Here is a 22,638-nt window from a genome sequence, read left to right as displayed (position 1 = left end):
AGGTTTATAGATACATATGGAAATGCAATTATCACCCGTGATTGTTAAAGGAGCAATCTAGCGTACATCACTGAGACCTACCTGGGTTAATGAGATGGCCGGAGTCAGGACAATAAAGGCTTGTGGCACTTTAAACACTATTAGATTAGGGCACAAGCTTTCAAGAGCTAGAGTTCATTTCATCAGAGGGATTAGTTGGCAGGAATGAGAATATATATATAATCTTATTACAATTATATCCTTCCTTTCCTTCAAAGAGGTCAAAGCAGCGTATCTAGTTCTCACCCCATCCTTGGCATTCTCACAACAAACTTGTGGTATAGATTAGTTTGACAGAGTGGCTCAAGGTCAATAGTGAGCTTCGTGACAAAATGGAAACCTGAACCAGGTTCTCTCCAGTTTTAGTCTGACACTCTAACCCAGCCTTTCCCAACCTGGCACCCTCCAGTTGTGTTGGACTACAACTGCCATCATTCTGAGCTATGGCTATGCCAGCTAGGGATGATGAGATGTATAGTCCAACACACCTGGAGGTCACCAGATTGGGGGAGGCTGCTCTAAGCACTGTATTTACACTTACCTCTTTGAAGTAACTAACATATACTGAACCTTCTTCCATTTTCTTGCCCATCCATTGTTTGTAGAGATCTCTTTGGAGTCCAGTCCTAAATAATTCAGTGTCATCTGCAAGCTTGGCTATCTCACTCTTCTGCCCTAACTCTAGGTCCCTTCTGAACAAATTAAATAACACTAGTTCCACACTACAGATCCAAGGATCCCACTTCTTACTGCTAGTTGAACTGCTCTGGATTTAATTCAGATCCCACCACTAATGCCACCACATGTAATGCCATTTCCTTTGAGTCTTCTTTATTTCTCTCTATAATAAAAGGATCTCAACTATGGGACAAGTCATCAGGATGCTGCTCACTGATTCTGTGACTCGCTGACCCTTTTGGGCATCACAGCAACCAGCCCAGCGCTCTCACTTCACTTTTCTTTCACTGCAGCCACCGTATAATACTGCACCTCAGGTACTTCAAGACTCTTTTTTTTTTTTTACAGGGCAGTTGATCTTGAGAACTTTCTTTTATTTATTTATTTATTTATTTATTTTATTTTTCTACAATACTTAAACATACACCAATACAATTAAAGAAACAACATACTACATAGATGTTGAATAAATGTTGAATAACAATAACATAATGTCTATATAACATAATCAAACATAACATATAAGTGCTCCCCCCACCTCGGGATCTCATTCCTGATTCCAAAATCTCATACTTTCTTCTGCTGGTGGCTTCCCACTTCCCTTAAAAAACACAAATATTAGGAACTGTTTCCAAATTCCTTCAAAATCATTTGTTTTAGCTATACCTCTTCTCAATTTAATATTACAAGTCAATTTATCATTAATATCTAAATCCCAAACTTCTTTATACCATTCTTCGATACAATATTCCCCTTGAATCTTCCAGTTCCTTGCTACAATCAATCTTGCCGCCGTCAGCAAATTCGTTATTAATTCCTTAATTTCTTTTTTACATTTTACATCTTCCAATAGTGACAGTAATGCAACTTTGGGTGTTCGTTCTATCTTCATTCCCACAATTTCTTCAATCTCCAGAAACGCCATCTTCCACAATTTTTGTACATATTTGCATTCCCACCACATGTGTAAATATGTTCCTTTCCCCCCGCATCCTCTCCAACAATTTGCTGAATGCTGATTATTTATCTTGTTTAATCTAACCGGGGTTAGGTACCACCTCCATATAATTTTATAATAATTCTCTTTTATTCTCACTGACATATTTCTCAACGCTCTTTTCTTCCAAAGTCCCTCCCAGCTCTGTTGTCCTATTTGTCCATTCAAATCTGTCTCCCACACTATTTTCCCTGAACTATTCATCGACCCTTTCTCCAACAATATTTTATATATCTCACTCATTAACCCTTTTGACACTGTTCTTTTTCCCTTATCATTTTCTCTTTTAACTATTAATTCCTCAAACTTCGTCATTTCTCTGCAATCTCTATTTTCTCTTACCCACTTTTTGGTTCACTGTTCTAATTGCCAATAATTTAACCAAGTTAATTTTTTATCATTTAAAACCTCTTCCATATCCTCTCTTGCATTCATTTCTCTCAACCATTCCCTTAATTTTATTTTATTTTTTTCTATTAAAAGTTTACTTAATCTGCCCTTCAGTTCTTCCGGGAAATTCTTTAACATTATTACCGGTGACAAAGGGGAGCTGCTTGGGAGCAACTCCCCTTTATATTTACTCCAAATTCCCCAGTGAAACCTCAAGAGCGGATTACCTATACTTTCAGCCCTTTTTTCCCCTCCTTCCCTAAAAAATACATTTTCCAACTTCACCTCTATATTACTTGTAGTGTTGTCCTCCATCCATTCTAAATCTCCTACTCCTATAATTGCTTCCACAATATGTCTTAACCTATTAGCTACATAATATAGGTTAATATTTGGGAGACCCAACCCTCCCTTCTTTTGGCTTACGTACCATTTATTCTTATTTACCCTCACTTTCTTATCCCCATTACAATAGTTGTTTATGATATTTTGCCAACTTTTTATCTCTAATTCTGAAATTTTTATTGGTAACATCCTAAACACAAAAATCTTCATTTTTATTAATGCTATTCTTCCAAACCAGGATAAGTTTAATCTTTTATATTTTTCCAATTTTACTAAAATCTCTTTTTTTAAACTATTTAAATTCTCCTTCTCTAAACTCTCTAAATTTTTTGTAATTTTAATTCCCAAATATCTAATCTGCTCCTTAACTCTCATTTCTATTCCCTTTCCTTCCCATTCCTTTTCTTCCTTTTTAGTGTAATTAAATAACATCATCTCTGATTTGGACCAATTTATTCTTAACCCAGTAATTTCCTCAAACTCTCTCAATTGCTGTTTAATTCTATCCATCTTCCTTATTGGGTTCTTTATAGTTAGCAAAGTATCATCCGCAAACATATTCACTTTTATTTTTTTTATATTGCCAATTCCTTCTATCTCCCCATCATCTCTTATTGCGTTCGCCAATACTTCCATAACGATTACAAACAGGACCGGCGAGAGAGGACATCCTTGTCTTGTCCCTCTGGTTAGTCGTATCTTATCAGTAACTCCGTCATTCACTACCACTACAGCTGTGTTTTGAGAGTATAACTGTTCTATTATATAGGGGTATATAATAGCGGCCCGATCCGCTTCTCTTCCAGATCCGCAATTTGCGGATAGGGCTGCTTCGCTCTGCCCCGCTCCGCCTATAGTCCGCTCTGCTCCACTGTGGAGCTCCGGATCCAGATCGGCGCTCCGCTTTCCCCCCCACAGGCTTGCATTGAAAGCCAAAAAAGTATACAACTTTTTTTCTGTTAAAGTTAGAAACCTCATGTTTGGCACCATGACACCTCATGGACGTATACACATGCATGCCAAGACTCAAGCCAATCCCATCATCCCCTGATTTTTGGGGAATTTATGAAAACTGGACACCCCATTTGCAGACATGGGCTGTTCTCCGACATTTTGACAGATAAAAAAAAATTGAAGTGGGCACCCCCACAGATGCCATCTAGAGCCACATTCATGGCAAGACTCAAGCCAATCCCATCATCCCCTGATTTTTGGCAGGGCTCTAACCTTTTAACTCACCCCAATTCACACCCCTTTTGATATCTCCGTCAATTTTCATGTTAGAAATCTCAAACTCGGCACCATGATAGCTTATCCAGGGATACACATGCATGCTGAGACTCAAGCCAATCCCATCATCCCCTGATTTTTGGGGAATTTATGAAAATCATACACCCCAGTATCTCAGGGATTTAAAGCTGCAGACAGCTCAATAGTGCCATTTCAAAGGAAATCCCAACATGCCATGAATTGGGGAGTAGAGATAAACCTAAATATGAATCTTCTTCCACACTTGAAAAATTGATTTGGAACTTCCAAAAGTCTAAGTGAGCGCAGGAAGGACTTCTCCCCTGAGTCAAAGCAAGACACACACAAACCATCCCTGCGAGGCGGGCAGGGGAGGAGGGATGGAAGGCAGGCAGGCAGCAGACATTTCTGGGGGCATAAGGAAGTGAGCCAAGGATAGTTTCAAAGCCAGTAATGCATATAAAATGGAATAAATAAATAAATAAACAAAGGAGGGGTGGAATTAAAAGCAGTAGTATTGCTGAATAAACAACAGAAGATTTTTTTTTAAAAGGCTATATCTGTCTTTTACCAGTAAGAGGGGAGTGGACGTGCCCAGGGGGAGGGGGATAATTGCACCAATTTGACTGTCCCTGTCTAGGGACCAGTCTTTAAGAAGCAAACTTTCACTTCAACTCATGAAAGGCATTGCTTCTCCACGGGTTTACCTTTGGAGGGCTCTGATGGCCTTCCAAGTACAGGAGAGAGTGGGGGCACGTCCACAATGAGATGCCCTAGGGGAGCTCATCCCCTTGCACCACATCTATTCAGTTGTTCCCCAAGGTTATGGTGGGTAGCAGTGCTGTATTTCCTATCTGTTATTTATTTGCTTAGTATATGATTAGAGGTTGTGTTTGTGCATTTGGTGGGGCTACTGTTTTAAAAAACACTGGGAAAAGTCCGTTCAGACTAAGAAAGAGAAGTTCCCAGAATCCCAAGTTACCCGTTTTGCCTATCCCCTCCTCCAACTTTGGGATCATGTGATCATGACCGGGAGTTGACTCTGCCCCTCAGCCCTTCGAAAAGGTACCTTTTCCCACTGTTTTTAACCGATTTTTTTCAAAAAATTCTAGCAAGCGAACCGCAGCACGCAGAGAGCAGGCTCAAAATGACCGCCAGCCACGACTCTCTAAGCACAAGAAGTTTTAGAAAGATCGCTTAAAAAACAACACAATTATCCCCTATTCTTTTCCGCAATGCGATACTATGGGCGAAATTTTTCAAAATCGCGATCGGATTGCACCGTGAAAAGACAAGCGCTCCGCGTATGGGCGCTTCTCTTCACCGTGCTTCTACGGGTCCCCGGTCCACTTCTACTCCGCCTCTGGGCAAGGCGGAGCAGGCCAATTCGCTTCTGATTCTCCGATTCTAATCGGAGCGGAGCACATCCCTACTATTATAGCTTTAAATTTATTTCCAAATCCCATTTTATTTATAACCATCTTTAATGCCTGCCAGCTCACACAGTCGAAAGCCTTAAAAATATCCAATGCCAAAATTCCAGCCTTAATCTTGGACTTTTTTTATCACCTGTATTGCATTTAAAACTCTTCCCACTAAATTGTGCATCTGCTACAAATCCACATTGGTCTTCCCCTATATATTCAGCTATAAATTTGTACTTCAAGACTCTAATCCAGTTTAAGAAACAGAATGTTTACTTAACAATAAGTTTATGCAGTTTACAAAGCTTGTGGTTTCATTTGTCACACTACTTGTTTGTTTCAATACGGTTTCATATGTAATCCTGCCTACTGTTACATGATGTGCTCTCGTAGACTTGCACACGTTCTAATGATACCTACACACCTGCTTATAAGGAATCATTAGATATTGGCAATAGAGCGTCTGTGTCTAAGTAAGGCAATTCTTACCTAAAGAAATCCACACCATTAAAGAGGATAATGCCACAATGGCACATTTATTGAAATTTAAACAGATACGAATGCACAAGCTAATTTTGGGGAAATTAGCTGAGCAAGTGGAGGCTTAGAAGTAGTTTCAAGACTGAGAAAGACAATTCCTGAAACACACACACACACACACAAAGAGATGAAGAATAGGGTGGAACCTTTAGAGGTTCTTTTATGAAGAACCTTTGAAGGCAATATACCTGTCCTTGGGTTGAAGCCCTTTCCTGCAGACAGGAACTGGTGAATGTTGCAACTCCTGGCATCAGAAAGAGCAGGAGCCTTTTCTTTGGGAGGAGAGACTCAGCAATTTTGGCTGCAGTGTGGCATCTTACCTGGGGGTGGGGGTAAGGCACCTAGTGGTTTCAGCAGCCTGGCCCCATGCCTCTGGGAAGAGGGGGACACCTTTGAATCTGAAAATCTGTGAGTTTTTATCCAATTTTGAGAAAAGCAGTGACATCACTGCTCATAAGCACTACTACTTGCCATGGGAGAAAGTCTGAGCTGGCTGTTCATCCCATAACGAAAGAGGGTGCTTGGGAGATGATGGCTGTACTTGCCAGAAACAAAAGTCTTTGTAACACTACACTACGCTACCCAATAACCTACACTATCTCCTACCATTCACTCTGTTCCCAAAATAATAAAAGATATTGTTCCTACTCTGTTCTAAAATCTTTCACAGGCCAACTCACTCTCACTTTCTCTCTCCACACACAACTCTCAACTGCTCTTCTCCTAACTCCTCCCTCTCACTGCTAACTGCCAATCCAAACTTTCGAGCCAGCAGCCAATCTGCATTCACTTCACATTCTATTCATCTGCTCCCCCTTCCTACAGAATTAACCACTTACCAACATTCTATTCAAAGTCCAAATAGCACTTACATCTTAAATAGCAACAATCATTAAAATATTACCAATACTTTCATCATATATAATTGGCAATAAACAGTAAAACACCATATCAAACAGTAAAACATATTAAACCAAATAGTGTGTGCTTCTTGTTCCCAAGAAGAATACGCAGTGTCCACAATTGAAGAAATGTTCTTGGTGTATTTCACAAAGTCTTCACCAATACAGGAGCACAGTCAGGGAGGTCGTCTCTTTACTGCTCATTGTGGGGATTCTGGAACACTGGTCTCTCCTCCTCATCCAGGCAGTCCGCCAGCAATCACATTGTCTCTGCCTTCAATAAATGGGTTGTCCATTTGGAAATCTTGCAGTATTCACAACCATTTCTGCAACATGGTGTTTGTATTTCTCATAGTCTGTAGCCAAATCAGCGCATGACGATCTGTCATTATGGTTAATCTTCTTCCCCGTACATACAGTCTCAGCTTGTTCAGTGCCCAAATAATTGCTAAACACTCTTTTTGGACAGATGAATAGCTTTTCTCTCTGGTGATCGGCTTCCTGCTGAGAAAGGCAATAGGATGTTTAGTCCTATTCTTTTCTTGCAAAGGCACTGCTCCAAGTCTGATCTCTGATGCATCAGTTGCCACAATGAAGGGTTGGTCGAAGTCAGGAGCAATTAAAATTGGGCTTCTGCATAAAGCCTCCTTTAACTGTTCAAATGCCCTCTGACACTGGTTACTCCATTTGATGGCATCAGGCTCTCTCTTTTTAGTCAGTTCATGCAGTGGGGATGCCAAATCTCCACACTTCCCTAGAAATCTTCTGTAGTAGCCAAGTATTCCTAGGAAGGCTCTAACTTGTTTCTTAGTTCTTGGAACAGGCCAATTCTTTATAGCCACCACTTCATCCCACAGAGGTGTTATATTTTTCTGCTTCTCAATCTATGACCTAAGTATGTCACTTCGGGTAGTCCAAACTGGCGCTTGTTTACCAAAGCCTGCCTTTCCAATTGTTCCAATCCTCTAGATGCTCTCGATGTTCTGGCACCGTCTTACTAAAAATGGCCATGTCATCGATGTAAGCAAGGGCAAAATTAGATATTCTTGCAAGCACTGAATTTACAAGTCTTTGGAAGGATTGAGAAGAGTTCGTCAATCCAAAAGGCAAAACAGTAAACTCGTAAAGCCCATCTGGAGTGATGAAAGCAGTATTGTATCACAATGACTCTTCTAACTCTATTTGCCAAAACTTTTTGCATAAGTCTATGGTTCTAATGATGGTAGCTGATCCCAACAACTCCAACATATTGTCCACTCTTGGCATTGGGAAGGCATCTGGCACAGTAATTTTGTTTACGGGCCTGTAATCTACACAAAAATATATAGTCCCATCCTTTTTGGAACTAGCACCACTCTGGATGACTATGGGCTGATAAATTCTTGAATAAAGACAGGTTGCTTACCTGTAACTGCAGTTGTTTGAGTGGTCATCTGTGCATTCACACTATGGGCTCTACACCTGCGTGGAGCAGCATCAGGAAACTTCTAAAGCTGAGGTGTTTTGGGTGGGAACCCCTCCCCCATGGCACTTGCACATGCTGAGAGGGGTTCCTGCCCATTCCCCTCAGCTCAAGAAGGCCGACATCATGGCCTCAGAACCGAGAGTCAATTATAATACATACCACCCCCTAAACATGAATCAAATGTTGGTACCGAGACCAGAAGGCCTGACACCATAGCGGGGTTGGTGGGTGAGTCGTGTGAATGCACAGATGACCACTCAAAGAACTTCAGTTACCGGTAAGCAAGCTGTCTTTCTTCTTCATGGTTTCTGTGCATCATATGCCATATGCATAGTCCGAATAATTCGGGCGCAGCCGCGACCCAAATTGAGAAGAAAGCCCTTTTAGGCCAATAACTATAATAAAAGAACTATATACAATCCTTTCTTTTCTTTTCTTTTTTGAAGAAAATGTTGGAAGAAAACAGAAGAGAAGCTTCCTTATGATGTTGCTGCGATGGCGGTCTAAGAGAATGGGCGGGAACCCCTCTGAGTATGCACACAGTGCTGTGGGGAAGAAGTTCCTGCCCCAAACGCCTCAGCTTTAGAAGTTTCCCAATGCTGCTCCGTGCAGGCGCAGAGCCTATAGTGTGATGCCCAGAGACCACGAAGAACTTTCAGCTCCAACATCTCTTGCATCTCCTTTCTTATGGTCTCCAGCACTTTGCCATTCACTCTGTATGGAGTGCATCTGATAGGGGCATGATTCCCACTATCAAAGGCATGCCTGAATAAACTAGTCCTTCCAGGCTTGTTTTTCCATGCTGGTGCAAAATTTCCAGAATAGATGTTTTCACTGGCTTTGCCATTTCATAACATCTGTGCCAGCCTTCCTTCTTGTTTGCTGTTGTATAGAATCATAGAATAGCAGAGTTGGAAGGGGCCTACAAGGCCATCGAGTCTAATGTTTCAGGTTTCTATGACAGCTTTCTATGATGAGGAGGGGCAGATTGCAATTACTCTAGAGATAAAACTAAATAAATATTTAACAGAATTTACTTAGCTTAAGAAGGTTTAGTATATAATAATATGAAGAAAACAACTAACACAACTATGAATCAACTACATCTAAGGCCGTTGCTAGACGAGGTCTTAGAGCGGTGTGAGGCCCGGCCTCCCTCCTGTGCATCCAGATGACGCACAGGGGATCCCGGGGTCACGCCGGGCTAAGAACTCCCTTAACCCGGCATAAGCGGATTAAGGGAGCCTAAGGCCGGGGCTGCGGAAGGTCTAGCAGTGTCTGTGGCTTTTCCCAGCTGCTCGCTTACTCGCGAGTAGCCGGGAGAAGCCACGGACTGGGCACAGCATTCCATAGGAGCACTGTGCCCATCGGGCCGGGGGGGGGGAATCATGGGTGGGGAGATAGGGGCCGGGGGAAAGGCCGGACCTGAGGGGGGGAAGAAGAACGGGCATGGGCATCGGGCATGGCAGATGGGGGCGGGGGAAGAAGGACGGGCATGGGCATCGGGCATGGCGGATGGGGGATGGGGGAAAAGAAGGACGGGGGACAGGGCATCGGGCATGGCGGATGGGGGAAAGAAGGACGGGGGACAGGGCATCGGGCATGGCAGATGGGGGAAAGAAGGACGGGGGACAGGGCATCGGGCATGGCGGATGGGGGGAAAGAAGGACAGGGGACAGGGCATAGGGCATGGCGGATGGGGGAAAGAAGGACGGGGGACAGGGCATCGGGCATGGGGGATGGAGGAAAGAAGGACGGGGGACAGGGCATTGGGCATGGCGGATGGGGGAAAGAAGGACGGGGGACAGGGCATCAGGCATGGCGGATGGGGGATGGGGAAAGAAGGACGGGGGACAGGGCATCGGGCATGGCGGATGGGGGATAGGACGGGGGACAGGGCATTGGGGAAGGGGGAAGAAGGATGGGGTACAAGGCATGGCGGACAGGGGGAGGACGGGCGAGCGAGAAGCCAAGCCTCAGAGTTACCAGTGCGTGCACTACCATCTTTAGGGACACAGCTGGCGTATCAGTCAAAGCTGATAGTAGCCATTCCTGGCTGTAGCATCTATCCGGGCTGTCATTTGGAGTGACATATCCAGGAGCACCCCCAAACTGTGAACACAAGTCTTTCAGGGGGAGGGTAGCCCCATCCAGAACTGGTTGACACACCTCCAAACCCAGGTTGGGGCCTTTGACAGCAAGCACCTCCATCTTGTCTGGATTCAGCTTCAATTTGTTTTTCCTCATCCAGCCCATTACCACCTCCAAGCATTCATTCAGAGGAGACACACTATCCTTAGCTGACGCTGTTGTCGAAGGCATAGAGAAATATATTTGGGTGTCATCGGCATACTGATAACACCCCGCCCCATGCCTCTGGATAATCTCTCCCAGCGGTTTCATGTTCAGGTTTCAACAGCATTGGGGATAGGATGGCACCTTGTGGTACACCACACAGCAGCTCCTTCTTTGAAGAGCAGCTGTCCCCAAGCATCACCATCTGGAACCTGCCCGAGAGGTAGGACCGGAATCACTGGAGCACAGAAGTTATTGGATTAACTTCTTGGAGGGTCACCTTTGTTGGACTTCTTGGAGTGCTTCTAATTCAAAGTTAGCCAAGTCTACTCCTGCAATCGTAGGTATGTAAAACACTGGCCCATGGGATTTCTACCTGGGATCACCTTACTACTATTATCTTTTACTTGTAGGACAATATCTTTCAATTCTTTCTTTATATGTTGCTTATGCTTACTAGCATTCTGGTACTCTTTTCTCTGTAACCACCTGTTCTTCTAGTTGTACTATCTCTGCCTCTATAGCAGTGCCAGATTTGTATTCAGACTCTACAATATGTTCGATTTCTTGCATTTTGGCCTGAAGTTCAAGTTGGTGGCAAGCATGTTCAGCCTTCTGTGCATTGTTACGCTCTGTATTCAGCTCTATGTTTATCTGGTCAATCTGAAGATTTGCTTCTCTGAGGCAGTCTTTTGGCTTGCAAACTGACTTTTAGTGACTAGAGTCACATCTCAGTTGTAAATCAGGGTTAGAGATAATGCTCAGGGTAGGGTTAGGGTTGTGGAGGGATGGCTCCTTGGGCAGGATCCAGGTCCAAGGAAGAGCCTAGCGGGGCCGGACAGAATGAGTGGGCAACAAGGACAAACTGCATACCAACTTTTAGTGAGTGGAGTCACTTGTAAGTGATAAATGAGAGTTTGGTTTAATGCTCAAGTTAGGGTTAGGGTTAAGAAAGGACAGCTCTCCCTAGGCAGGACCTAGGGGCACAGAAGAGCCTTGCGGAGCCAGACAGATGGAGTGGGCAACCAGGACAGCTTCCATTCTGACTTTTAGTTAGGGGAGTCATGTCTCAGTGGTAAATTAGCATTAGGGTTAATGCTCAGGTTAGGGTTAGGTTTGTAGAGGCACACCTCCCTGGGAAGATCCAGGGCCAAAGAAGAGCCTAGTGGGGCCAGACAGAATGAGTGGGCCACCAGCATGGCTTGCACACCAACTTTCAGTGATTGGAGTCACATCTCAGTGCTAAATTGAGGTAAGGGTTAATGATCAGGTTACGGTTAGGGTTGAGGAGGGATGACCCCTTGGTCAGGATTGGTTGCCACTGAACAGTCTAGCTGGGCCAGGCAGAATGAGTGGGCCACCAGGACAGCTTGCATAATGATTTTAGCGAGTGGTGTCAAGTCTAGGTTGTCAATTAGGGTTTGAGTTAGTGCTCAGGTTAAGATTGAGGAAGGATGGCTACCTAGGCAGGTCCCGGGGCCACGGACCTTTAGTGACTGGAGTCAAATCTAAGTGGTAAATTAGGAATAGGGTTAATGCTCAGGTTAGTGTTACTGTTGAGGCTTGGCTTCCAGAGCAGGATCCGGGTTACTGAAAAGCCAAACTGGGCCGGACAGACTGAGTGGGCTACTAGGAAAGCTTGTTAGTTAGTGGAGTCACATCTCAGTGGTAAATTAGGGTTAGGGTTGAGGAAGGATGGCTCCCTAGGCAGGACCCAGGGCCACTGAAGAGCCTAGCGGTACCACAGACTGAGCGGGCTACCATGACTTTTAGTGATTTGAGTCACGTCTGAGTGGTAAATTAGGGTTAGGGTTAATGTACATTTTAGGGTTAGGGTTGAGGAGTGATGGCTCCCTGGGCAGGACCTGGGGCCGAGGAACACCCCAATGGGGCCAGACAGACCGAGTGGGCCACCTGGATGGCTTGCATATCACTTTTGTCTGCTTAGGGTAAGAGTTAAAGGTCAGATAAAGGTAGGCTTGAAGAGGGACGGCTCTCTGGACAGGACATGGGGCCATGGAAGACCCTAGCCTAAGTGGGCCATCAGGATGGCTTGCATAAGTGGAGTCATGTCTCAATAGTAAATTAGGATTAGGTTTATTGCTCAGGTTAGGGTTGAGGAGGGATGGCTATCTGAGTAGGATCCAGGGCCATGGATTTGCCAAGTGGGGCCAGCCAGACTGATTGGTCACCAGGATGGGTTGCATGCCAACTCTTAGTGACTTGACTTTTATTGTCTCAAGTCTTAGTTGTAAATTAGAGTTAGGGTTGTGGAGGGCTACCAGGACAGCTTGCATACTGAAAAGTCAGTGGAGTCATGTCTCAGCGGTAAATGAGGGCTAGGGTTAAGTCTCAGCGCTAAATTAGGGTTAGAGTTAATGTTCAGGTTTGGGTTGAGGAGGGATGCCTCCCTGGGCAAGATCCGGGGCCAAGGCACAGACTAGCAGGGATAGACTGAGTGGGTCACCTGGATGGCTTGCATACTGACATTTAGTGAGTGGAATAACATGTCAGTGGTAAAATTAGGGTTAGGGTTAATGCTCAGGTTTGGGTTAGGGTTGAGGAGGGGCAGCTCTTTGGGCAGGACCCGGAGCCAGTGAAGATCCTAGCAAGGCCGGACAGGCTGAATGTGCCAGCAGGAAGGCTTGAATACCAACTTTGAATGACTGGAGTCAGGTCTGAGTCGTGAATTAGGGTTACGATTGATGCTTGGGTTAGGGCTGAGAAAGGACAGCTCCCTAGGCAGGACCCGGGGCCATGGAAGAGCCTAGAGAGACAGACAGACTGAGTGGGCCATCAGGACAGCCTTCATACTGATTTCAGTGAGTGGAGTCACGTCTTAGTGATAAATTAGGGTTCGGGTTAATGCTCACCTTAGGGTTAGGGTTGAAGCCTGACTGCTCACTGGGCAGAACCCAGGGTAACAGGAAAGCCTAATGGGGCTAGACTGAGTGGGCCACCAGGATGGCTTGCATATCAACTTTCAGTGAGTAGAGTCACGTCTCAGTTGTAAGTTAGGGTTAATGCTCAAATAGGGTTAGGGATGTGGAGGGACAGCTCCTATGGCAGGATCTGGGGCCACAGAACAACCTAGCTGGGCCAGACTGACTCTGTGGGCCACCAGAACTTTTAGCGAGTGGAGTCATGTCTCACTGATAAATTAGGGTTCGGGTTAATGCTCAGGTTAGGGTTGAAGCTGGAGTGCTCCCTCTGCAGAACCCAGGGTCATGTAAAAACCTAACAGGGCAAGACTGATGCTCAAATTAGCATTAGGGTTGTGGAGGGACAGCTCCTTGGGCAGGATCGGTGTCTATGGAGGAGCCTAGCAGGGGCCAGGCAGAATGAGTGGTAAATGCTCAGGTTAGGGTTAAGGACTGACTGCTCCCTGGACAGTATCCATGGCTACGGAAGAACTTAGTAGGACCAGACATAATTAGTGACCTAGCAGGATAGCTTGCATACCAACTTCTAGTGAGTGGAGTCACGTCTCAGTCGTAAATGAGGGTTAGGGGTAACACTCAGGTTGAGGAGGGACTGCTTTGAGGAAGAGCCTAGCAGGGCCAGACAGAATGAGTGGGCCACCAGGATGGCTTGCAGTGAGTGGAGTCACATTAGTGTCAGGGTTAATGCTTAAATTAGGGTTAAGATTGTGGAGAGACAGCACCTTGGGCAGGATCCGGCTCTTGTAGCAGGCCAGACAGAATGAGTGGGCCACCAGGACAGCTCGTATACTGATTTTTAGTGACTGGAGTCACATCTCAGTGGTAAACTAGGGTTAGGGTTAAGGTTGAGGAGGGATGGCTTCTTTGGCAGGATCGGTGGCTACGGAATAGCCTAGTAGGGCCAGGCAGACTGTGTGGGCCACCACGATGGCTTGCATACAGACTTTTAGTGAATGGAGTCATGTCTCATTGGTAAATTAGGGTTTGGATTAATGCCAATCCCTCTGCGCTTTTGTAACATTTTGAAGTTTTATTTTCTTAAGCTTCTACAGAGGCTAGGTGCTTCCATGTTGTACATGACACTATCTCCAATATGACAAAGAAACACGGAAATGGAGAAGATTCAGGCAGGGCCCCTATAGAAGGCAAGGCATACATGAGAAAGGCAAATCATGAGTTACAAGACAAGAAAAGATCAAGGGTATAGCATTAATAAATTAGCCGTGAAGGGAATGGGAAACTTTAAAGTATTGTTAACAATGTCTATTCTGACATATAGATACAAAGTATTTGTATTACACGAAGTGTTGCAATTTAAAATAAGTAGATCTGAACAAATATTGTCCATAGTAAAACATGGGACAAATAATGGCACCTGGGTGTATAAGAATCAAGATGTTAGCAAATGATTAATTTGCTGCAGATAAATTTAGAACACAGTTGCATAGGGAAAAACTGCTGAAGTTCAGTTATAAAATGTCATGGATAGTCTGTACTTTGGGCACTGAGGCAACAGCTATAATGAAAATTGGAACAAGTCCAAAGAAGGCACTAATGTTGCACTGCAAAGCAATGCATTGTAAACCAGCCTTCCCCAACCTGGTGACTCCCAGATTTTTTGGACCTCAATTCCCATAAGCCCCAGCCAATATGGCCAATGGTCAGGAATCCTGGGAAATCCAGCCCCAACCACCTGGATGGCAGCAGGTTGGGGGAGGCTGTTATAAAGGCATAGTTCTATTGCTACAACAGAACACTGGTCATAGGCAGTGAAGCTCGACAAAGAAGAACACATCAAAATCTAAGGTATTTTTGTACTCTGGAGGAATATTAAAATAAATATATAGAGGCCAAACACCTCAACAGAAAGAATGTTCAAGTATAATAGATGCTAACACTGGGGCACTCTGGCCCTGCACCCTTACATAATTTATGTTTTATCGCAGCGAGTAAAAATGGTCCACTTCATATCCAGTTTCGATCGTGAACTGCTCTAGTCACCCTTTTAACAGGAAAAGGAGGCATCTGACATCTCAAACCCCACAGTGTTCTCCAAGACAGCATACCTTCATAAACGTCCCTCTGCCAGCTTTCCCCCCAAAAAGGCATGCAGTGCACTATCCCAAGCAATTCTATGCTTTTCCAGCCCAGATACATTTTTCATGATCTGTAAAGACAGGTCAAGGTAAGATTTCAAGGATGTCCCCTGCACAGAGCATCAGGCATTCTGCTTCCTCAACTGCTTTTCTAACATGATTTTGCTTCTAGTCTTTTCCCTCCTCCTCCTTCTTCCTCTTCTTCTTATCCCAGAAGAACTTTCTGCATCCTGCGTGCAGCAACAATGGCTTCATCTTCTGAATCAGATTCACTCTGGGAATTAGAGCTCTGAGATGCAGAACTGCAGGGGGAAGAACACTCTGGAGAACAAAGGTAGTGCATCAGCGGAACGCGGTACTTCCCACAGAAGTCGACAAATTTGATTTGTCGAACACAGCTGTCAAAATAGACTCCTACAGACAAATGAAAGGCAGTTTTTAAGATAATGAATGCTTCAAATTGTTATTTAAAGCCTGTGTGTATATAGCTTGTTGTAAAGCCTAATTATGTTTCTGCACAGTGCACTCACAACCATCTTAAACCGACAAAAGGTATATCCTAAGTTATGGTGTTGACTGATGGGTCAGGACAGAGAAGTGGGTCATGGCCTATGAGACACTGGATCAAATCAATGGCACAACTCACTTTCATAGGGTGGGGGTGGGAGAGAGGAGGTAATTAAGAAAAAGATGGAATTACTGCCTGGCAGCTGTTGAAACGTATCACTTGACAAGATGGAGCCCATTTTAATCCAGCAAGGCAATTCCTATTGGGAAGTTGGAGAAAAAACAATAAAAAAGGCAGAGATGGAAAAAGATAAACACAAACAGAAAAAAATAGACATGGGTCCCATGTTGTAAGTTGGATTTAAATGCTGGCATGTCTACTTAGAAAAAAGCCCCACTGATCTATTCTCAGGTTAGTGCGCTTGTTTAGCTACACACTAATCTGGAAAGTTTGAAGAATACTATCCTAAATGCCATAAACATCTCACAATTCTGATCAACACTCATCCATCCAAATTATCATTCAGAACTGTTAGTTTTTTCTTGTTAAGAAAAATGTTTAACTGAGGAAGAAAGGCCATCATCTTTGCAGAGAGACAGCTATCATTTGGCTACTCCTCTCCTTGATCAGTTTCTATCTCAGCTTCTTGTTTTAAGAACTCTGTTGCTTTAAGAATGGGTGCACAACTTTGCTTTTCTCTCTCCTCCCCCACCTTTCCTTTTCGGTCATATTTTTTAAATTGTAAGCCTGAGGCCAGAATCTGTCCTGGTTTTACAAAATTTATCTGGAGTCTTTTTGGCAGAAATACAGGGTAAGCAAGTTATAAATAAATGCAAAATTACCTTGTTGAAAGCCGAGGGCTAGCTTGTTAAGAGAGTGGTTGATTCCTGTGCCAATATGATTTTTTTTACTATAAATATTACACCAATATTTTATACAATTATTTGTTTTGCCGTATTAAATAATAAGACTGAGTAACTCCACTCAGCTGCCACTTTGTTTACCAGTCCAAGGTGCTGCTCATCACTTTTAAAGCTTTAAACAGCTTGGGACCTGGCCTGTTTTTGCCCACATGAAAGCACATCTTTTAAGACCCACTGCTGCATCTCTCTTGTGTGTGCTGCTGCCTACAGTAGCATGGCTCGCGCCAAAATGTGAGAGTGCTCCTTTATGTGGCAGCACCCTGTATGTAAGACTCCCTCATGCAAGAGGTTACATCATCTTCCTCTTCATCTACATTCACTGGCAAGACATTTCTTTTTAAACAACCCATGACTGTGCTGTGGTTCAATTTTATTTATTGGCTGCCAGTTTTGTTTCTTTTGTGTTTTTATTTTCCCTGCTGCCTTTAGCTTATTGTAAATGTATTTGAATGAATGGTTATTTTAATGCTTTTTATATTTTCTAAAAACCAGAGTATCTACTTCAAATTTTATTATGCTCTTCATGGTTTTAATTTTTGCAAACTGCCCAGAGATCTTCAGCTATTGGGCAGTATAAAAATGTAATAAATAAATAAATAAATAAATAAGAAAAACACTGAGCTGGTTCCTCAAATGTCTTGAAATAGATGTAGAAATTAACAACAGTTAGCCTATGCACCAAGAGGGAACAGATACATTTACAACATGGGCCATGTGTAGAAAGGCAGAAGGGGTCTGTCACAAGAGCAAGGAACACAGTATACCTCCACATTTAGGATTGGGGCAGTTGCTGGCCAGGCTCAAATATCGGAGCAGATTTCCTGGGAGATCACTAGGAAGAAAGGGAACATTGCGGGTTTTAATGGTGCGTCCAGCCAGTTCCTGGAGACTTGGAGGATTGTAGGTCAAGTCACGGACAAATCGCACAACTAAAGGGTTCCCACGCAAACTCAGTTCTTCAAGGTGAACTAGATTGAGGATCTCCCGAGGAAGGTATGTAAGCAGGTTATTGTGAAGGCTAAGGGACCGCAGGGAATGCAACCTGGAAGTGAAAGATAAGAAAACTGAGTTAAAGCTGTGGTGTAGTTTTAGCTCACTCATCCCTCTTTTTCCTTATACTTTTTACAGGAAACCCAAAATTTTCCAGATCAGTTCCTGAAAATTGCTTTCAAATATCTCCAAACCTGAGAGAATAAGCAGTATTTGAGCAAGTAAATCCATTGAAGAAGATATTTAATGTAACACTCACTCAAACATATCATAAAGTAGGATTACTTAAGTAACCTCATGCCCACCAGCCATCCAGTTCCAAAGCCCCAAATGCAACCCAACCATTAAAATTGGATAGGAAATAACATGGGCATTGGGAATGTTGCTTTTATTCAGTTGCTGCACAGATTACTTCTAGCTGCAGATAATAATTTCTTTCCTTTCACAGGACTTCTTAGGAGAATTCATTTATCATCCTCAAATCTCTCAAAGACTTCAAAATGATGTGGCAATATTTTGTAGGCAAAACAGTCTTAAAGCATGGATATGTCAGTAGCATTAAAGATATAACTGGATGCAAGATCCTGTAGTGCTGCTTTTGGGTAAATTTAAACGGCCTTGAGAGAGTCCCATCATTAAAGGTGGCATAAAATAAATAAAATACAACTAAAGCTACATTTTGTCAAAGAACTGGAAATTGTTTTTATACAAACAGTGGGGATGAGAGGTGTTGATGAGGGTTGGGGGGAGCCTGTCTTTCACCCCTGTTGATATCTCTGAAGTCGAAGACAGGAAGAGGGGCTGAGAGGACTCACCAATGCTCAGGCCGCTTAAGTTCTTAAAGTCAGAGTTCTCAGCTTTCCCCAAGCATTCAGCATCTCCTGAAACTGCTCTCTGCTTCTTCTTTCCTTCCAACCTTCCTTTCTCTTTCAGCCCTCTTCTACCTTCTAAAACTTTGTTTTGGCCTCAACACTTTAAAAGTTAAAGCTAGCTGGTATTCTTGTAATTTTTGACCAATCAGGAATGCCTTCTGATGAGCTCCTGCAAACATTTCTGCAAGTCTCCTCAATTTTGCAAACTGAAACCTAGTTTTCTCTCAGAGCAGCTATGTTTGCACCCAAGAGTTGAGCAAGGCTCCTAACCTCGTGTCCCTCCCTTGGTCTGAAGACTTACTTGCAACTGCTTGAACTTTTGGTACCCGCAAATACAGAGAAAATAAACTTTAAAATCCAAACTATATACAAAATTATAAGATAGCTCTGTTCCTTCACAGCATTTATTTATTTATTTATTACATTTCTATACCACCCAATAGCCGGAGCTCTCTGGGCGGTTCACAAAAATTAAAACCATTCAAAGTATAAAACAACAGTATAAAACCATAATACTGTACTGTACATCACCCTAAATTAACTACAAGTTGCTCTGTTTCATATTATACACACATTCTGGTTCACACATACAAATATATCACTGTTTTCTCATAACTTGATTATTTGCAACTTTATAGGTGAGCTGACTCCATTGGAAAGCATTCTGTTTGAGGCAATATGAATCAGGTGGTGTTTGATATTTGATAGCTCCATCACATATTCAAGTCAGAACTTGCTGCCATGCAAACAACCATGCAAGAGCTACCTCCCAATCTTCCCAAATGTGATCAAACCACATTATCGCATTTAGGTTGCAATCCTATATCCAGTTATCTGGGAGTAAGCCCCATTTAACCCAATGGGGCTAACTTCTGAGTAGACATACATTGTCAACTTAAAGTTAGAGAGATTAATTTCCCACATAGAAAACACATGCAAATTGTGTGCAGATTGTCATATAATACAATTTGCTGTCTTTTCACCTTATGTAAAGCTGCAGCCAATCACAACATACAGCAAAGTTGTTTCACATGTAATAATAAACACAGCTTGCATCCTTTTTCCAACCCACAAATGCTTTCTAAAGCAAATAACTCAAGGTTTATAAGCACTGGAACTCAAGAGATCAGAATTAGAGAGATATTCAAAATAGAAAAACGGTTTGAAAAACTCACTGTGCCAATTGAGGGGGAATACTCTGTATCTTGTTATCACACAGGACTAGATAACTTAGCGAAGGCAGGTTTGCTAACTCTGGTGGAATTGAAGTAATGAAATTTCCTCCAAGATATAAAAACTCTAAACTAAAAAACAAAAGAAAATTGATAAAGTTTATGTCAATAATTTTTCTCACCTCAGAGCATTATCTCAGTATGGCATTCACATCTGAAGCCATTTTGTGAAAGAAGTGGTGTTCTGAAATTTCGTGCAGCACATGCTAATCACACATGGTCAAACTGTAGATGACTTCATAGTAATTATTTTCTCATTTGGCTACAAACCACAATAGTCTGGGGCAGAGGTGGGGTAGGTGGGAGGAAGTGTCATATTTGGATTAACCTGGAATTCCAGTGTGATGAAACTCCTGTTTTATTGTTTTTGTTTAGTATCTATTCAACCTGCACATTCAAAAACCAGTTGATGCCTCTTCTCTCACATTGGTTAGAAAATGATATGTAGATCCTGTCTTCCTTTCTTGGCATGTAAAGAAAAGTGGTGCTTTATCACCTGTATTTTCACTATGTCTGAGCAGGTCTCTCAGTTAGGCTGTTTTGTGAGAAAGGTGCTTGGATGAGTTCTTATCTTCTATTTGTTTAGATAGTTAAAAAAAAAGAGGGATTGGGTAACTTTATCGAAGACAGAACTACTAACAACTATTAATCATGATAGCTAAATCGAAACTTTGGTCAGAGGCAGCGTACCTGTGAATAATAAGATGAGTGGCAAGGGGGGGGGGGCTGGCCTGAGAAGAGGGATGTTGACAGCGCCGTTTGTGGGCTTCCCACGGAAACCTGCCTTGTTATTGGTGGAAACAGGATTCTTGACTAGGTGAACCTTTAGGATGATTTAGCAGGATGTTCTTTCTTGCTTTCATGTTCCACCATTACCTCAAAGGAGCTCAAGGCAGCATAGAGTTCTCCACCCCTCCTCCCATTTCATCCTCAAAACCCCACGAGGTTAGGCTCAGTGGAGGTTTGAACCTGGGTCTCCGCAGCTGAAGTCCAATATGCAAACCGCCGCACCACACCGCATCCAACCCCTAATCCATGGAGGAGGCTGGGTCGGTCAGCTACTATGAGCTATAGTTAACTAAGCAAGGAGCCGCCATGTTTACAGGCCGTGCCTCTCTGCTGAATACCAAATGTTGGACGAGGTCCACCTTTGGACCAGTCCCAGACAGGGCTTCTGCCAGGGGGGGAGGCGCCCCCCCGCCTGCCTGCCCGCCCACCTGCCCGCCCACCTCTCGCCTCACCTGCTGAGGGCCTGTATGGCCGGGGGGATGCCCTGGAGGCGGTTGCTGCCCAGGCTCAGGCTCTGCAGGCGGCTCAGGCCCAGGAGCGAGGCGGGCAGGCGAGTGAAGCGGTTGCCGCTCAGGTTGAGGACGCGCAAGGAGCGGCTGAGCGGGGCGCCGGCCAGGCCTTTCGGGAAGGAGCCGGCGGCGCCCAGGCGGTTGTTCTTGGCCAGCAGCGTGTGGAGCCGCGCCAGGCCCAGGAGCTCCGGGCCCAGCACCGACAGCCCCGTCCCGCTCACGTCCAGCACCTCCAGCGCCGGGAACCAGCAGCCCAGCTCCGCCGGGAGGCCGCCCGCCGGCGACAGCCACGACGCGGGCAGCAGCAGCTGGCGCCGCGAAGACGCCCCTCTGGCCCGCGGGCCCGCTTCCACGCCCGCGCGCGGGGCCTCCGCCTCACCGGGCTCCTCCGCCATGTCGGTCGGTGAGGCGCCCCGGAACCTGTGTCTTCGCTCGCCCTGGCGGTCGGCAATCTGAATACCACGTAACCAAGCCCAGTCCCAACCCCGCGCCCTCCTCAGTCGCTCGCTGTTTATACAGGCTCCCGAGCAGCTTCTCAGGGAAAGAGGCGGCGGCGGCGGCGCCGAGTGTGTGTGTTTATGGACTATACAGCCTTCCGGGCAAGTCTTGGAAACCCGTCAGAAGGAACCCGGGAACGTGGGAGCAAACTCTGACCTCCTTCTCACTGAGGGGGGGGGGAGGGGGGTGTCTGGGCGGCTGTGCCGTTTCTGACGGTGCGTGGGAACTGGAATTACACACCTCCATACGAAATAAACACATCCAACTTCCTGCATTTAGGAAACGGCCGCATCTAGGCAAAGCTATAGTCCTTCGGCCGATGTGCCAGTTTTCTATGGAAACGTGCCAGTACAGAGAAGCATACAAATCGTGTGAACCCCCACCTGCAATCAGTCTAGGCACAGCTTTACCAGTTCAGAAATAGGCCTATTCTATGCCAACCAACCCTCAAAGATCTGAAAAAGAGATTGCTATGACTGTTTACTTTCAAATGTCCCATGAATTCTATGGAGCATGCTTTCAAGTAACTGCACATAGAAGCTTCATCTTAAAAGAAAGTGAGGACTTGAGTCAGAGGACAGAACATGTATGAAGTGTTCATCTGATCTCCTGTTGACCTACAAAGCTTTTCACTGTCTAGCTCCTTCCTATCTTTTCTCTCTCATCTCACACTATTCCCCCGCTCGTGCTCTTTGCTCCTCAGATGCCATGTTTCTCACCTGCCCAAGGGTCTCTACTTCCCTTGATCGGCTTCGTCCATTTTCTTCTGCTGCCCCTTACGCCTGGAACGCTCTTCCAGAACATTTGAGAACTACAAGTTCAATCGCAGCTTTTAAAGCTCAGCTAAAAACTTTTCTTTTTCCGAAAGCTTTTAAAACTTGATTTTGCTCTGACTTTATACTGCTAGTTTTACCCTACCCTGTGCCTGTTTGGTGCATTCTCTTCCCCTCCTTATT

General features: G+C 44.4%; 1 protein-coding gene across 1 annotated transcript; it reads right to left on the bottom strand.

The window, feature by feature from the left end:
- Positions 1-14,275: 14,275 nt before the first annotated feature.
- Positions 14,276-21,579, bottom strand: LRRC58 (leucine rich repeat containing 58). Its single transcript, XM_063129548.1, has 4 exons — positions 21,128-21,579; positions 19,830-19,958; positions 17,557-17,834; positions 14,276-15,775 (listed from the first exon to the last, which is right to left on the bottom strand). The coding sequence occupies exons 1-4, from the start codon at positions 21,577-21,579 to the stop codon at positions 15,567-15,569; spliced, it is 1,068 nt and encodes a 355-aa protein (XP_062985618.1). The 3' UTR covers positions 14,276-15,566.
- Between the last annotated feature and the right edge of the window lie 1,059 nt (positions 21,580-22,638).

The sequence above is a fragment of the Elgaria multicarinata genome, chromosome 6 (genome assembly GCF_023053635.1).
Source record: "Elgaria multicarinata webbii isolate HBS135686 ecotype San Diego chromosome 6, rElgMul1.1.pri, whole genome shotgun sequence".
Classification (NCBI taxonomy): Eukaryota; Metazoa; Chordata; class Lepidosauria; order Squamata; family Anguidae; genus Elgaria; species Elgaria multicarinata.
This window is presented reverse-complemented; position numbering and strand designations above follow the sequence as displayed.